Raw genomic sequence first — 18,248 nt, 5'->3', positions numbered from 1 at the left:
TAAAATACAACCATTATCTAAACACCCTAAATTTTGTTTCTGTACTATTCTAACCTACAACTTTCTAGAAGAAGCTTTACTCACGAAACACCACACTGAAAATGTTCTTTGCAAACAAGCAGCATATCATATTGATCAGATAATCTTTTCAATTTATTATTCAGAAAAATCAGAACAAACCTACAAGCTACAATATGTGTCTTCAATGTTATGAACTCAAATCTTTAATTGTGGAAGGGAATCCATGCTGCATAATAGACCAAAGCAATAGAAATGGGTAGATAATCTGAAAATGAATGATCAATCTTCATACTGAAATTATGCAATGTTTGAATGTTTGTAAATAGTTTCCCATATGTAATTTTACTCTTGGAGTACTTACTGGAATCCTATAGGCAGACACTGAGCACCATGCTTGAACATCCAAAGGCTGGGGATGAGCTTTAAAGAAAATACAATCATACTAAAAGAGAAACTCCAAAAGTTTTATTAAGATTTCAACAGACATTGAAAAAAAAAATTGCATAATGATTGAAAACATAACATCTTAAAGTAGCAATGTGGTATCAAGTAAAAGAAAGACTGGAACAGCTGTCTATATATGCTGTATGGAACATGTACCAGGAAAGGGATATGACATTTTTAAAATTCAAGGGCAAATGTGAACAGGTCACACTTTGATAGACTGACTATACACCATAGATGTTTTACAAACTGCATAGCAGTGTAAAAAAAAAGTTTTATCCTAAGTATACTGTATTTCTGCATTTGGAGCAGTTTACAAGGCAGATATGTTGTTTACAACATTGATATTTTAATAGCTCTGGATTCTCATAAAAAATAAACTAATTTAACAAAAAAGCCTGTATCTACATTTGAAAATAAAAGTGCATGTATTGAGAAATAGTGTTATTTCTTAAAAAGAGTACTTTAAAAGTTCATTTTAATAGATCAACAACTGATGATACTTTAAATGCAGTTCTGCACTGTGCTACAAGTGAGGTTCTAACACCAGTTCCTCTAACTGAACATCCTCTTTTCCATAAGCACCAAGACACGTGCCTGCCTACTGTACTTTTCAGGGTTCTGGGGAGTTACAAAGAATGCAGAGTACCAAAACCACCACATTGCTCACTAAAAAATACCAGTAACCCAAGACAGATGTTTTGAAGTAGATTTAGCCATAAATGCAAGCTTTATCTCCTCAACTTTCAAGATCCTTCCAGTCACACAACTACTTTTAAACACTGGAGAGCAGCAGCAAGGAGCCATTAGAGCTGAAAGACAAGAACTGATGAAAATCGTCTCCTGCCTTGTACTGAAGAATTTGTGGGTAATGAGCATTTCAATGTATTCAAAGAACCAGGCTGGGGGTGTAAGATTCCTACCTAAAGCCCAGTTGGTATAGTCAGATCTGTACCTGAATCTAGATTCTCCTTTCTAGATAACTGTGGTAACAGCTAAAAATTACTGCAAAGGTTGCTAACTTCTGTAGAGGGTTTACTCCTTTCTTCTCTTTACACAACAAAGAAGAGAAGTTGTGGAATGAGAACATGCAGTTTGAAGATCCAGGCAAAGCTTCTATTTGAATTCTTATAATTTCAACTCATGGCACTGTTTTTTGGATTTTTTTCCTGGGCACCTGTAGCACTCTGAATAGAAAAAAAGGCAGTGAATGTTTAGCTGGACTGAATCCAGAATGGGAAATGCACAGATACCAAAGCTGTGAACTGCAGCCAGATTAGCCATAAACAAGTGTCCGGTACAGAAATTACAAGTAATAAATTTAGCCATTTTTGTAAACATCTCCTCCTTACTAAGCTCTTTTTTTTTCCCTATAATGGAAATACACACTGTATTTCATTGTTCCGAGCTCTGGTCTGTTTCTGTTTTAGTTTTGTGGCACAGTTGCTAAGTGCAACAGGCTAGAGACACCAGTAATACAAACAAGTTGGAAAGTCAGTTCAAGTTATTAAAGTTTTGCTATACCAGGCCATTTTTCATAGCATGTATTCTCTGTTCACAAACACTTTGTAAGATCTTTGCTTATGGAAGACTGGAAGCAAATTGGAGTTATTGGTTTAACAAATGTGGATTAACATAACATTTCTGATATGCCTTATACAATTAACAAATCATGTCTCATCTTATGAAGATGATACATTTGCTATACATACCAGTAATTTAAAATGCTCCTTATAAAAGCAGCATTTTTACAGACAAATTAACAGAAAAGGAGACAATACATGTCACAACACCACAGAACAAGTAAAGCCCTTTCATTAGCTGCACGATAAATTCATAACTGTTCATCACATACTTTGAATTTCTGACTGCTCAAGCAATTTAACCCTCAGCCAACTGCAGGACAAGGAAAAATTTTTTGAACATTTGACATTAATATCATTGTAGGTGTGAGAGTAAAAACTAGTATTCCATGTTTTAGCTCTAAAAGTTTTGCTCCCAGCAGTAAAACAACTTGTTAAGAGTTCAGAAGAAAAAATAGCAATTGTTGACATGTCAAAACAAAGTTGTACTAAAAATTAAGCTGCTGTAAATCTGAGTTCACTTATATCATTCCTAAAAAACCTTTCTTTTAAAAAAAGCTGATCCTAGATCTCCTGTTAACTAGGGAGAGCAGTAGAACACCGATTTAATGAGAAAAGATGTGCTTAAAAGCTATGTTTGAGACATCTATTATAAAGTTCTGAATTCTTTCTTATCTTTCAAATATTTGGATTATAATTTGCTTAAAAAAAAAATAAAGACCAGACACAGAAGGTACAGGATTTGGACAGGACACTACAATTCAGTGTTTCCTATCCAAATGTGGATACCATTTAGAGGCCATTTTTGAAATGTCATCAGTCAACAGCTACATGGGCACCAGTGAATCAGAAAACACACCTTAGGATTTTGTTCTTAAATTACATAAGTTAGATAAAACTACCCTGTCCAGCAAGTTCCGAATTTTTCAAACGTTAAGGCAACTTTCATTACTTTCCAGCTAAACAGTATTATAAAAAATAAATGTCACTTCAAACCTTATATACACAGTGACAGAGTAGATTTAGCTAGAAAGTATCTTTAGTACATTAATAAAGTGTCTCATAATATTACCGAGGTTATATCAGGTGCTTGAGTGTATGTGCAATTGGAGTGGCTGCAGTACTTAAAGTACTGGCTTCAAAACAGAGCGCAGTGAGCGTCCCTCCTTGGTGAGCTCTCGCGTCACACACATGCATGGCAGCGGCACAGCCTCCTCTCTTCTCTCCACAGCGTTGTAGCTACACTTCTTCAAGTGGTCAGCCATGCTCACAATGTCAGCAAACTTCCACTCATTCACAGTACAAAAGGCTGTACTGAAGCGCCAAACCTAGGAAATAAACTGCACTTAGGCTCACAGTGTTTCAAGATACCTGAACTCAGAGCAGGAAATCACATGCTCGTGCCACAGAACTTTACTTACTCAGGTAATGTCAGTAACTCATACTAAAAATCAACATGACAAAAATACACTATACAGAGCTTAGTATTGTTTGTTCCAGGCTGATTCTGAGACAACTCTGAACACTGGGAAGAAACAAAGGCAATATTTTTTGTGTCCATAAAATAGATACAATCGGAAGTTAAATTACAAGGTATTTTAAGACCAGCCACAATAGTTCGTTTCTTATCAACTTGTGCAACTCCAAATGAGTGCTGCAAATGCTCTGCAGTTTGGGGTGGGGAGAATGGTAAAAACTGCATTACACAAAGGTCATTCAAAGGTTTTAAATTATTGCAATATTTAAGGCATTCAGTACCAAGGCAATAGATATGATCTCAACAGGCTTGAAAATTAAAATTGCTGTAAACACTACACAGGCAAGAAAAGCAAACTTTGTAGGCAGATTTCCCACTTCTATGAAATATTGATCTTAAAGCAAATCATGAAGTAATCTTTTAACATTTTAAAATATTGGAAAAAACAGAAGCTAATTTATTTACATCCAGCAAAAACTATACAGACTCTACTTCTATTTCTCCAAGTGTGGAGAAGACTGAGACAACCCGCAGCAATTTTCACTTTTTCTATACAACAATCTCTTTCTTGAAAGGTTATTATACCAAAATCCAGTAGTAACAGACATAATATTAAGAGAAAAACCAGAAACAGGACAAATATAATACTTTCCTTTTCACCTTCAAAATAAAAAAGTCATAACTTACCTTTTCTTTTACCTGCCAAGAACTTCCTTCTGGACACTTTCTCTTTTCCCAAAGCAGTATCACCATTCCACGTGCTTGAAGCAAGCTTCCACACACATCTCTCATTAAACGTGACACTCTTGAAAGCTGACATAAACTAAAGCCATCTAGAAAACTAGCAATGTGCTGCAGCACCTCAAAAGGTAGACTACTCAGATGGTCATTGTGTAGTCCAATTAAGCAGCTTTTTGCTGGTTCTACTAATACTGTGGATATACAAGGCTGAACTCCAAATGACCGTAAGTGGCGGTCATGAATAATTTTTGCCCCTTGTGTTGAAGGGCAAAACCTTCGTTGAGAATATGTGCACCCATAATATGCCAAAGGGCACCTCTGCTCCATCCAGCCATTAAGGCCAGCGTGAATGTCTCCATGCACATTCTTAAAATGCGACGAAAATTCATTCCTTCTAAACAACTGTCCACAAACAAATGTAAACATTGAACGCTGTTTTGTTTGGTATCTAGCCACATATTCCAATACCAAATCCAATCCAAGGGTCTGGAATGGACTTGGATTTGAGAGCTGTGGGTTGGCATGATCACATGCAGAAGCTGAAGCTATTTCCCCCACCATTGTATTTGTGGCCAATATAGCAGATGGGAGAGAAAACGTCTGGGTCCCAAAGTCAACATGATACACATCGACAGCACGACTTTCTGATATCCCCCTACCTCCGGGAGAATCTCCTAGGCAAAACAACAGAGCTGCAGTGATTAGATCAATTCCCTGAAGACCCATAGGATCTTCTGTTATCTCCAAATCTGATGTATCAACAGCTTTGTCTTCTTTTGGTGTTGACCAATAATGGTTAACAAGGAATCTGTACGATCGATGCCGTAAAAGTGAAAATGCATCTATATTTCTCAATCTTTCTTGCTCCACTTGTCTCTCTAACATTTCTTCTTCATTAGCATTATGGGGAAGTACCACATGATTAGCATTGCCATTAACTAAGTGATCAGCTGCTGTTACTTCAACTTGAGCTGTTACAGGGCAGGAGCTGCAAGACTCTAATGCTTCGTCATCATGAGATGCAGTACATTCACCATTTGCTACACTGGACGGTTTTGAGTTAGATACACCATGATCTTCACTGTGGTCCAACACCTTTGAACATTCATTTTCTACATGAAAGCCATTACATAAAAGTGAGGAGTCACTGAGGTTTAGATTTAAGTCATGGTTTTGCACTACATCATAACAAATATCACAAGAACCATTTTGCTCCATTTGTGAATTTTGACTCAGGCTATCAAAGTTAATTCCCCCAACTGCTCCTACATTATCTTCATCTGGATTTTCAGAGTCAGACTTTTTATCCCGAGTAATGCCACTAGAAGCTTGTTCTTTAATGTTGGGATCTTCTTTCATTTCATGTGGTGAAATGCAGAGGTTTGAACTTAACATACCAATGTCCCTTGTAGCAGTGTTCAGGATATCAAGAGCAGCAGCTAAACTTCTCGTTGTTTCAACAGTAGCTTGATAAAGTGCACCATAGGACTCTTCATCTACAGGCATCAAACCATTGGTATGCACTGTATTGGGGGCACTTGATTTGACAGAGGTTTGCTCTCTGGATTCTGGTATTTGATCACCTGCTTTTGACATCATAGTTGCTACTTTAAGTGATTCTAGTAACATGCGCTGGTCTTGAAGAGCTAAAGCCATATCTAGCTGCTCCACTTCATCGACATCTTTACTCAGGTTTTCGTAAGATTTTCGGTCAGCATAACTGACTGGCCATCTATTCCACTCCATGGTACAACACACCACACTTGCAGGACAAACTTCTAGATGATCAGCAATTTTATTTCGGGATACTATGAAGGGACATCCAAAGCCACTATTCAAACAAGGCACTCTTTCAAGTGGACATAACATGCGATGTTCCTCAGCTTTACACGAGTGAAAAACTGCTCCACAAACCAAGGGGCAGCCAATCAAATCACAGGAAATGCCCGGCTCTGGTCTGGCCATACAGCGACGGCTGACACAGTTCACACAGTGTAAGTGCTGCTGATGTTCCTCCATGACTGTAAATCCGATTCTGAGTAAAGACAAAGGAGACAACAGCATATAATGTTAACTCAACATTGTTAATATTTACTTGCTACTATTCGCAGTTTTGCCTGCTTGATCAGTAGAATTTTAAGAAAATGTGTATGTAACATCTTATTTCAAAGAACTGGTGCTTAAAAGTTAAGGTGAAAATTAAAAATACACATTTGTATCAGAGCCCAGAACATAGTCTATGCATTTATTTACCAGGTCTAATATATGCAACTTCAGTAAAGATGTTGTATAATCCTTCACTGTGTAACAGTCCCTTTTCCCTGTTCATTGCAAAAAGATCATTCCGTGAAAAACAAAGCATGACCTTGGACTATACAGCCAACAACAATTATAATTGCACAGAGTACAGTGACAAAATAAAGGAAACCAGATTCATCCTCATCTCCAATTCTCTAAATTAAACAGAGGCAACCTGTTCCCCAGGCTGCCTGCTACCACCTAAGCCGCTGACACCCTCTTCTTGCAGTTCTGTTTAAGGCAATTTGCAGCCTTCAGCGAGCATCTCAATTCCATGCCACATCCCATTCTCTCCCCACTCCCTGCTTCTGACAGACTGCAGTCCTTTACAACAGCTCTTCACTCTTTTTCTTCATCTAAAGCCTACAGCCCCTCCCTTAATTTTCTACAGTAGTTATTGTAGAAGGGTAGTAAATAATACTACATAATTACACTACATATTAAATAAGTCCTTTTATCTCTCTGCAAACATTTACATAAAACTTTAGTTGTCTACATGGTCCTATCCATATGTCCACTTCAACCCACAAAAGGTAATTTTTTAATGCATCCCATGGCCACCCCAATCACAATACCAGCAATTCAAAGTGTAAGGATATCAACAACGCTGCATAACAAGGCCAAACAGCAATAAAAACCAAAATACATACACCTCGATGGTGCAATCTACAACAACACATTGACACCAACAAAAAGTTCAATTCTTTGTTGTGGAAAAATAAACAAAAAGAAAGAAAAAAAAGAAGAGTAAACTTTGTGTCTCTGTATCACACTTTGAGAAAGTCTGGAACTGCTCTCCAGCTGGAGTGCAGGCCCACACAAGTTACCAAGCTCTTCCCTATGCTCTTACAAACTTCCTCTCAGAAGTGATAGCAGTAGGGATTAAAGTTCAGAGGTATCAGTGAATGACTTGTAGAGAGCCAAATCTCAAAAATACATTGTTCATTCCACCTTTTCCTTCCTCCATCTAGCAATTTTCTTGAGAAATAAAATGCTCAGAGAATTTGAGATTAATAAAAATGGTTCCTTATTCTCCTAACAAGTGCTCTCAAGCATTGTCTATAGACTAAACACTTCAAGTTTAATGCATTAAACCTTCTTAAATTAAAATTACTCTAAACTATAAAAGGAAAACTGCTTCCCTTGAAACTGAAGGCAAAAGGAAACAAAAGTGCCTTTTAGACATTCCACCTTAAATAATTTAAAGCATCTAAACAGAAATATATATGACACTTCACTCACTTGTATTCTTTTATAATGCTTTGAAATTCATGCCAACTTTAAGTAGCAATCAGTCCTCAACCCCCCATGCTTCATAATTTGGATAACTTAAATATTTTAGCCACCCACTCTCCTGAACACTTTTAACAAAAAGGCATATGTGATACACTTAGCAGGCAAAACACAGCTGAATTTCCCCCACCATACCTTAGCATTTATATACTGAGTAACAGTAAGTTTCAAATAAATCGTCAAGTGTATCAGTCACTGACTTGTGACTGACTTGCTCAACGTTTTTGCAAACATCTCTGGCACACAAACCTGCTTTTGACTTGCATATTAAATCAGATAGCATCTACAAAGAGATTAATCATGTTCAGTAAAGAATGAAAAATTATTTGACTTCTCTGAAGATAATTTTAGTTCTTCCAGCAAAGCCCTCTCTGAGTAATTCTTGCCAAATACTGTGGCCTGTTGCTAGACCAGAGTAAATCTCAGAAATTTACATCAATACTGAAATGAAACTACTTCTCAAGTCAACAGGTGAACAGAGATCAAAAGGAAGCTCTCAGGTTATGTGTGTATTTTAAAGTGAATAAGACAAAATGGAAATAGCACTGAAAAAGACAATTGCTAGTTTATAATGCCAGGGCCTTTAGAGAGCCCAGCCCCTACTTCATCTATCTAAACAGAGTCATGCTCCCATAAATCAACAGCCTGCTCACTTCGAGCTGGCCAGCAGTGAGCCACTGGGAGAGCAGCACGTGGGTGTGTTCAGGGCAGGAGTACCAATGATTCTTAGGCTGGGACAGTGTATTGCTGACTGGGCTCAGCTGCACAGGTCTCACCTGCCCATGAGGGTACCCGAGATGACCTCTGCCTCACTGTGGGGTTTATGGATGCTCTCACCATATCGAGCAGCTTCACCATCCCAGTACCCCAGGTGCAAAGAGGGTACTCATGTCATGAGCTGCCAGTGCCCTTTCCAACAGGATGGAAAAACTGGGTACAGTCTGACAGCAGCCCAGGGGTAGTGCTGTCAAGACTCACAGGACACCTACAGGAAGAGGCATGTTCCTCCACAGCAGTGAGGGGCAGGCCTGGGCTGCCCTGGGTGCTGCTGCCACACGGCTCCATGCTGGGCACAACCCAGTGTGTGGAGTGGGTGCAGACACACATCCTTTCCAGAGCCTCATGGCTGCCTGTAGCCCATTCCATACTGACTGTGACATTTCCGTGAGAATCTCACATCAACACCATCAGATCATGTCAAGGTGTGTCTCATGACAGCAACTTGGACCAAAATTTTAAAGATTTTGGGCAAGGTGGATGAACCACCTTCACTCATCCCAGAAAAGGCACATACATGAATTATGTTGGAAAAACAGCACACACTGCCAAGCCAGCACTATTCTACTGCTTCTAGGCCAAAGCTGGCCCACATGCAGCAGCTCAGGCTCACATGCAGCAGTCAAACAGAGCTCGCGTTTGCCTGCACCATTTCTGGAGACATACCCTAAATTAGTCAACCATCATTAAATAGTATCTTTAAATAGCCTGAGCTTACACAGAACATTCTATTAAGACAGTAAAACATCCTCCTCCCCAGCACACTATCTTGGTCTTTACAAGTCAGATTGTGAAACTTGAGTTGCACAATGATACTGGCTTTTCTCAGGCTCCTGAACTCCTTTCACTCATAAGCTAATATTCATCAAAACTTAATTATTTCATATAAGCAAATGACCTTTCAAAGCAAGAAGGAAACAAAATCTGATGAAAACATCAAATATCACTAACAGTGTGTGAAAGCCAAAGCTGACACTAAAATCCCAAGTCCTATCAATAGCTAGATGCTAATTTGTTCTATTACAGATGCTTCAGATTGGTTCTATCAAGAAACAGTTATGCACAAAATCGATTAAATAGCTGAAGTAACTTATTCTCTCAGTTTCTATAAATAAGAATTTTACTCATCACCAAGAAGCTTGCTATTAATTGCCATTTATCTTAAAATTCAAATCCTTTGGCTCAATTCAAATCCTTTTCTAAACATACAATTTAAAATATCTTCAGACATCAGTAGACCATCAGCAGAACATTTACTAAAATTCTACATTCTGCTTACAAGCCTTAACTCTTCAGTACCTCCTGCAAAACTTTAATTTAGTCAGAATGTTACATTTTATTTATAAGTTACTACAAAGTCTCTTTTAATATATTAAATGTCCTTTCATGAATTTTTAATTTTAATACTTGAGCTTCAAACTGAACAGCTGTTTTGAGTAGTCATGAGTTCCTGGACCATTTTAACTACTTTAGGCTTCTGATATAATTCAATTCTTAAATTGCAAATTAAGTCCAAAGGAAAAAAAACAAATGACCCTATCAAAGTGGTAAAATAAATAGATAAGGCCTCAAGAATTAGCACACTGATTAATCAGCAAATGGCCATGACTCATCTATTTTGTAAGCTCTGTAAACTGCATAACTTAGCACCTCTTTCATTGATAGATTAAGGGCATTCACATATGAATAATTTCCCATTAAAGAACCAGAACCAATATATCATTAGTACTGTACTGAGAACAAGAACCACCCTCTTCCCAAATACTGCTTTGTAAAGAAAAAACCTGTTGGGTAAAGGGGAGATAAAGAAAATCCTTGCTGGAGGAAACAAGTCCTTTTATTTCCTCTAATACAGAAAATTGAAAGGGCTAACAAAGAATGTCATTGCTGACATAAAGAAAAATACCTGTTGTTAAAACACCAATAATATTGACAGAGTTTATATCCCACTGTGTTCCTTGTCACAATACGGTCAGAAGACATTGTCAGATCAATGACTACAGCAAGAACGAACAGCTGTCCTTTTCTGATAGTGTAGTGTCAGCAACCAGCTTCAGTTCCTTCAGTTCAGGGTGCTGAAGTACATACACTTGACTGTTACTAGCAGAGAAACCTAAAAATACATCCCGTTCCAGTGAGGTGACCACTGCTCTCAGAATTTGTGCCATCACTTGATGTTATTGTACATACTATACAGTCAGCTGACTAAATCAGCCAGAACATGCTTTGAAAATCTGTCATAATTAAAAGGATTAAAATTCCAGCTGCTACAGCCACGTGATTTCCAGTTGCTGTTGTAACACAAACATTAAAATAGCATAATAAGGGTTTCAGACATGCACAATGCTTCAGCTCCAAGTGTGAGCTCCCTCCTTCTTCTATACCACAAAAACTGTACTTAGTATTATCAAACCCAAAGCCTTTTTGCTCACTCGCTCCTATATGAATACTTTGGGACCAATAAGACAGGAAATCACAGCAACCAGTACTGCTATTGGAGCCCTCCATTACACAGCCCCCTATTATTCATCAAACCTATAAAGCTCAACTACCTTTAACACTCCTTTATCAAATTCAATTGAATAGACCAACAGGTTCTTAAATTATTGCTTCAAGGAAGTAGAAGACTAGAGACACACAAGCTGTACTACAGGTTTAAACTCCCAGGAGCATCCAAATCCACCCACAAGCAAATACATGCAAACCATACCAAAAAATTCCCTTTTGTTTTGGACACTGCAGAAGTGATGCCTTAAGTTTTAGCTTTTATGTTTTTCAGATCCTGTACTGCATTAGTGTATAACTCCGAACTCCACACAGAGTGTTAGTTAGTCCTCATCACAGTTTGGCCTGACAAAACAATTCTTCCAGGCCTGAGAACCAAGGTGATTATCACAGCCTCAGGCCCGAAAACAATAAACAAAAGTAAATTGGGGGGGAAGCAAACTGGGGGAGTGTGACTTCATTACCTGATGCTGTAATTGGACAATTAACCCCTGATATGCAAATAGACTACACTTGTATCTGCCCAATAAACTCACGAGTGTTATCCATCTTGGGTATAGCCTCAGTGAGGCTCTTGCACTGCCCAAGGTGTAACTGTTAAAGGCCTTTAATAAATGCTCACTTTATTTAACTCTTTTTAACTTTTATTTAACTCTGTCTAGCCTCTGTTCAAGCTAGCTAGTCCAAGACACCAGAAGAGACAGCTGTATATAGTCATCTTTTTCCCAAGTTTCTGTTAGGAGCGTCTCTTTCAGATGCCAAACTTAAATTCTCAACCTTACACAATACTAATTACCATCCCCTACCCCTAAGTTCATCAGGACATCCCTGATTTCTGTTACAACAAGGTAGACCAGGGAAGCTAAAACTATATTCAAAACAGTTGAATGAATGAGTGTTCATTGCATTCTCAAACATAAATTCATCCACAACAAAGACAAGAGCATCTTCCCTGGCTGGTAGTGACTGCACATACTAAACATACTAGAACGAGTTTACATTAATTTGTTGTTAATCACTGAAAACATGAAAAGAGCTCCTATTACTAAAGCCCAAACTACTTTGTAAGCAGGATGCTACTTCAACCATTACCATCATAGTCTACAGCTATTATTATATATTACACAAAAGAGACTGGAAAAGGTTACATTAAAACAGAAAGAGGTTACACTAAAACATGGCTTTTTACTGCAAGAAAAAAAACCTTGGGGACACATACTTCTGCAAAGACACTAGTTTTATCACTGGTCTGGCATCAAAGGAATATATACTAGCTGCTTTTTTAAGCATAAATCAAAGTTACCTATGCACCTCACAAACAAACCAGACCAAAAAAAGAGAAATCTCTAACTATGGCAGAAATAATGAGCACTAGAATTATAGGGAATTGCAACCTTTTTTATGGAACGTTATAATGAAAGACTTTTCCCTGTCTGCCCCTGCCCCAAATATCCTTTCTTCCTAGTGGCAAACCATCTTCCTACCATTCAGAGAATGCAGTGCAATTATTTCCTTCCAAATCATTGCAGCCAAAAAAAAAAAAAAAAATAGAATTTAAGGGGAAAAGAGCCAAAGCAAAACACTGCTTTGACTGAAGGGGACCCTCCACTGATGCCCTACCTATCTGGCTTTGTTACATTTTAGAACAGAAGCTCTGATGAAATGACAGAACACTTTCTTCTATCCTTGTTAAACTCAGTTAAAAGAGTGCTAAAAATCAAAAGCAAAACTACTAGGCTTTTCTTTAGAGTACTTTTGTGACAGATCTGCCATGCATTCTTGCTTCCTTGACAGATTTCCCTGAGAAGAAACCCAAAGACCTCAATATGCCTTTGGCCACACACGGACACAGGACAATTGCACGAGGAACAGCTACACTTGCTGCATGGCTCAGGCACAAAAGCACTCTACCTGTTGAGATGGTGACAGAGCAGAATCAGCTACAGAGCCAGTAGATTTCATGTGTAAAGCACTTCTGAACTTGAACACAGTGTGACTCCTCGATTGCTGCAGATTCTGCAAGAAATGAGATTAGAAGTAAGGCTTCATTTCAGGTGTAGACATTACTGTATGTATGTACACTACACTGAAAAGGTCATGCGCTTACACTGTCTAGGCTACAAACACTGAAATCTTTTGTAGATTTTATGGGAATATAAACAAGTTTTTAATAGACTTCTCAAGTTCAACCTAAGTTCTGTCATTTTAGCTTATTGCTAGCTATTAGTCACACTGGATGGTAACCTAATTATATTTAAGGCTGTAAGAGATTATTAAAAGTTATTACTCTGAGCTACTGCAGTTAATTCACTGCTCTGACCACTTCAGGGAAAAAAAAAACTAAACTCATACATAAGATTGCAACAGCTGGAGAACTAAAATATATAAACAGAGTTAGATTCTTTTACAAACTGCATTTTAGTCTAGTTAAAATTTGTCCATCTTCAGTCTTCATATATGGGAACTTATTGAGCAGTTGATTACTACTAAAAAGCTTTTTACTGTAAAAAGATGCTTCTTCCATTCTTTCATTCCCAAGAATTACCACTAAAACTTGAGAGAGGTGAAACCGAGGTGATATGCCCAAAGGAACAATTAAATTCTTATCCCAATACCAATTCACAAATCCTCCAGAAAAGCAGGAAAGAAAATAAGCCATTTCTCATTAACCAGAAACAGAACTACTGGAAAAAATGTGTTCTGTATTACAGCAGGTAGTTTTAACCACCCAAAAGAAACCAAAAATAAATCCTTCTTACATAATATTTTAATTCATACATGTTGCTGCCGAAGAATTCCTGACCTCTGCGTACTTATAGAAACCAGGCCAAATATCTCATTAATATACTGTTTCAGGTCTTACTACACAAGTTTAACCAGGTCCCATAGCAAAATGAGAAAACAACTTTAAAGTAAATAGACTATGAAAGCAACTTCTCTGCAACATCCTACTCTGAAGTGCAATGCCATGTATTTTTTCTGTTAAAATATACCTCATTAGTAGACAATGGCCTGACTAATATGTAGCAAAACAGACAGTACACAAAAAAATTTAACAGACATACCCACAAAGATACCCTATCAGATTATACTGTAGTAGAAATGATGGGAGTTTGTCTCAAAATATTTCAAAAAATTTGAAGTAAAAAAAAAATATTCAATATTATAGGACAAACTTTTAACAACTTTATCTATTTTCAGGTATTTCTTATCAAATGAAAGGCACTTTTCCCAGCAACTGTCAGGCTTTTCCCCCTTCCAAACTGCTTGGTTTTAAAACCAACAAAATGGTAATAAATAAATAAATAAATAAATAAATAAATAAATAATAAATAAATAAAACCATTGTCTTAACCAAACCTCACCTATCTCAAATAGCTGACAACAGAAAACTGGAAATATATCTCACAGTGAGCATGTTATACCAGCTCTTTCAATATGTTTCTAACATGAATGAAGAACTGGAAAACGTGAACATCTTTGCTACAAGTTGGTACAGGGTTCTAAGAAATCCAATTATTCATCAATTTATTAACTCTAATATCATTTAGACCACCTTTTCCAAATGTCAGCAGGCTTGATGCTATTTCTTTTGCCCAAGGACTCCAGCAGAACGATCCTATCCAAACACATTCCTTATCTGGTGACAACAGTGACTCAGACAAAACAAGGTTTTGTAAGAGCATTAAAGCTCTGCCAATAAAGCACACTCCTATAAAGATCCTATTTGCAATGATACTATCACACCAACAAATTTCTCTGTCAAACAGGACTTTTGGAAAACTACAGTTTGTACTAGAGATGCTTCTAAATAGACAAATAAAAGCCTGAACTTCAACAAAACACCACCCACCTTCCTGCACCTCTACAGCAAAGCCTGAACCAGGTATCACACTCAGCCTGAACCACTACCTAAAATTTTACATGAACAGCTGTAACTATATCACTCAGAAACTTACCTCACCATGCCTCTCATTCTCAAGTCTTAAGTTTAGACCTATCATTTTTTCATTGTGATCTCACATAAGAGCTCAGATCAATGTTGGACATTTGGTAAGAAACAGCACAATCTACTCAACTGGATGCTGTATTGACTGTAGGGGTTTGCAGGGTCCTGAAGCTTCAAACATCATTGAAAGATTACTAAAAGCTTTTAATAAGACACCAAGTGTCACATCCGAAACTATTAAACACAGTAGCTTGCAAAGTAAGTCTGAATCTAGAGCTCCCCTGCCATTTTAACTCTCTTGGCCTGTTTCAGACCAATTTATATTACAAGACTTTTCAGTCTTTTTCCTTCATTCAATATTGAGACTAGACAGTGCCCTGACACTTAGGACAACTTACACAGATTTCTCTGTAACCATCAATAATGCAAATATTCATTTCTTTGTGGTCTGTTCAAGAATACTTACCACCCCTTATACAATCTAACCATCTCACCAATAGATACATTATCTTTATTCTCATTATGCAGATAAGGAAACTGAAGGGAAATTGTCACTCAGACAATGATGACTATACATGATTCCCTGTCTTTATTCCACTGGATCTCATTACCAGAGGCAAACAGCATTTGACTCTTTTTAGAGAGAGCCCACCAAAGAAATAGGTCTATCGATATGAGGGAAATTTTGCTCCTTTTAGTTCAATTGGACTGAAGGCAAACCAGGGGTTTCTTACACAGCTGAAATCTGCAGCAGCCACAGGAACTCATTTGAAGACTAATAACCATATGCTTTCTTCTTCACAAAGTTGTAGACTACACCCTCTGCTGTAGACACTCCTTACGACCTAAAAGCCTGGCTGTTCAAAAACCAGCAGAAATCCTGTTCAGAAGCTTTCCAACCAGATATTGCTTGTTAAATGCAGCACTTATTTTGCCCATTTGACTTCTAACTTTGAAGTAGGAGGCAAGGGATATATAGCCCAAATTTAAGAAGTTAATTGCGTAAATGCAGAATTTTGTGCAAAAAAAAGAATATTCAGGCAGCAGAGTAAAAACCTGCTTTTGCATAGCTTTTGTCCATTCTGCTGGGATTCTCCTGTTCTCTAACACCTTCTAACTTTGGAAGCAAATGAGAGAAGAGACCCCACAAAAAGTCTCACCTTGAAGTACAATCCCAATTCACTCTCTCTAATCTATTTCTTCTCTCCATGAAACTTGACCACTATGGAGAAATTCCACATCCATATTTACATGCATACAGAGTAAAGCTGCCAGTGCATTTTTCAGTACTCCAGGTACTCGACTTGCTTACCAACAAAGTTCTTCTAATATGTTCTGTACTTCTGGGAAAAGGCCATAGATAACTGACATCCTCCTCAAACCGGATGCATGCACCTTAACCCCCCAAATCACAGCACCAGTTAAGGTGTATCATATCAACGTGAAGCAGAAGGCAGCAGGTTTCCAGGTGAAGGACTTAACCATCAAGTACTCCACACCAATTCTAGAGAGAGGAGAGGAGATAGCCTGCCTTAAGTGCTAGCACAAGCACGGTGGGGCTGTTACTTCAGGGGCACTGGGTTTAGACTACTATGCTAACAAACACTTCTCTGGCATTATTAACAACACAATCAGGGAAAGGGAAACAAGGATTATGAAAAGCTCCTCAGCCAAATCCGAGCAGAGCTTTACAGAACAAAAGAAAACCACCTCTCCAACCCACGGGTTATTTCCCTTAAGAATTTGGAAGACCTGCTGCGAACAACAGCGACGCTAGAACTTTTGGAAGTGAGGCCACACAACCGTTCCAAGACGCGAGCCGTTCAACAAGCTGCTGTCATCTCCCTGTATGCTTCTGATTGCCGACCCGTGGGGTTACAGGAGTGCAACCACACAACCCTCGTTACCTTCCGAAAGGAGGCAAACAAAGGCTCCACCGCACGTCAAAAAACTGCCATTTAAAAATGGGACTGGGAGAAGAGAGAAAACACCACCTCTTGTACGGTCTGAGCACATCTACTCGAAATAACACACACACACGGAGGATTAGAGAAGGATTTCAGCAATACCTCTGGACTATTTGCTCTCTTGTCCCTCCTTTCACGCAGAAAGGCGACTCTCCGACTGCGGTCCCACAGCCCCAGGCAGACCCCGGCCCTACGCCCTTCCCACGTGCAATCGCGACACCCCGACAGCGCTGGCAGCACGGCGGGGTCAGAGGAAGCGGCCGCGGCACAGCTCGGTCCGCCGCCACCCATGGGCCCGGCGGCAGCGGGCACCCTACACGGCCCGGCGCGGCCCGGCCGGCACACACCCGGCGCTCCGGGCCCCGCGGGGCACGGGGGGCGCGACGAGGAGGCGCTGCCGGCGGAGCCGCACACCGAGCCCCTCGCGGCCTCTTCCAACGGCGACCTGTCAGGGGTGGCGGCGGGGAGGCGCCCCCGGGCGCTCGGGTCTCCGCCGGGCCGCCATTTGTTTACCGCCCGGCTGCCGGGCAGCGGGCGCGGCCCCAGGCGGGCGCAGGGCCCGGCTCTCCCCGCCACTCGCGGAGAGCAGCGGCGGCTCACCCGTCCCCGTAGCTCCGCAGGCAGGCGAGCAGGCGCGGGTGCCTGAGCTGCGCCTCGCGCTTTCCCCCCGCCGGGCTCCGGCCGCCGCCGTACTCGCTCCGCTTCTCTTCTCTTCTTGTCGCTTCGCTCCGCCTCTCCCGGCCCGGCCTCGCCGCCCGCGGGGCTCCCGGCGCGGTCCCGCTCCGGCCGCGCCCCCGCCGGCCGCGCGCGCGCGTGCCAGGGACAGGGCCAGCGAGCGCGCGGGGCGGGGCCGCCGGGGGGCGAGGCCCGGGAGCGCGCGCGCGCCGGCGCGGCCCCGTTCCCCCTCGGCGGAGGGGGCTGGGTGCCCGGATGTCGCGCGCGCTCTCCCCCCTCTCCGCGCGCGTGCGCGGAGGCGGCCGGGATCGGGGGCGGCGTGTGGGGCTGGGCGCGCGCCGCCGCCTCGGTGCTGCTGGGCCCGGCCCCGCCGGGAGCCCCTGCCCGGCCCCGCCGGGAGCCCCTGCCCGGCCCCTGGGGTCGCTGCTCCGGCAGCTCTCCCGAGCCCTCCTGTGCAGGCAGTGGCGCGGGCTGAGAGCACCGCGAGCACGGCTGCTGCCTAGAGTCTAGACAGCTCC

General features: G+C 40.5%; 1 protein-coding gene across 2 annotated transcripts; it reads right to left on the bottom strand.

Moving 5' to 3' along the window:
* Nucleotides 1–464: 464 nt before the first annotated feature.
* Nucleotides 465–17,841, bottom strand: FBXO30 (F-box protein 30). Of its 2 annotated transcripts, XM_030236206.2 has the most exons (4): nt 17,656–17,841; nt 13,051–13,155; nt 4,213–6,301; nt 465–3,376 (listed from the first exon to the last, which is right to left on the bottom strand). In XM_030236206.2, exons 3-4 carry the CDS (start codon nt 6,283–6,285, stop codon nt 3,173–3,175), a joined length of 2,277 nt encoding a protein of 758 aa, XP_030092066.1. In that variant the 5' UTR covers nt 6,286–6,301; nt 13,051–13,155; nt 17,656–17,841; the 3' UTR covers nt 465–3,172. The 2 variants fall into 2 exon arrangements, with proteins under 2 accessions (XP_030092066.1, XP_030092065.1); XM_030236205.2 differs by lacking the exon at nt 13,051–13,155 and having other exon boundaries at nt 17,656–17,840.
* Nucleotides 17,842–18,248: the final 407 nt, after the last annotated feature.

This window comes from Serinus canaria, chromosome 3, assembly GCF_022539315.1.
Source record: "Serinus canaria isolate serCan28SL12 chromosome 3, serCan2020, whole genome shotgun sequence".
Lineage (NCBI taxonomy): Eukaryota > Metazoa > Chordata > Aves > Passeriformes > Fringillidae > Serinus > Serinus canaria.
Note: the sequence above shows the minus strand (reverse complement) of the source record. Positions and strands in the feature narration are given on the sequence as shown.

What these genes read in the sequence shown, in the direction of transcription:
- FBXO30 (XM_030236206.2), bottom strand. Translation starts at nt 6,285, where the DNA reads ATGGAGGAACATCAGCAGCACTTACACTGTGTGAACTGTGTCAGCCGT. An exon ending in CTTGGCAGGTAAAAGAAAAG is followed by an intron (nt 3,377 to 4,212) that starts GTAAGTTATGAC and finishes TTTATTTCCTAG; the next exon opens with GTTTGGCGCTTCAGTACAGC.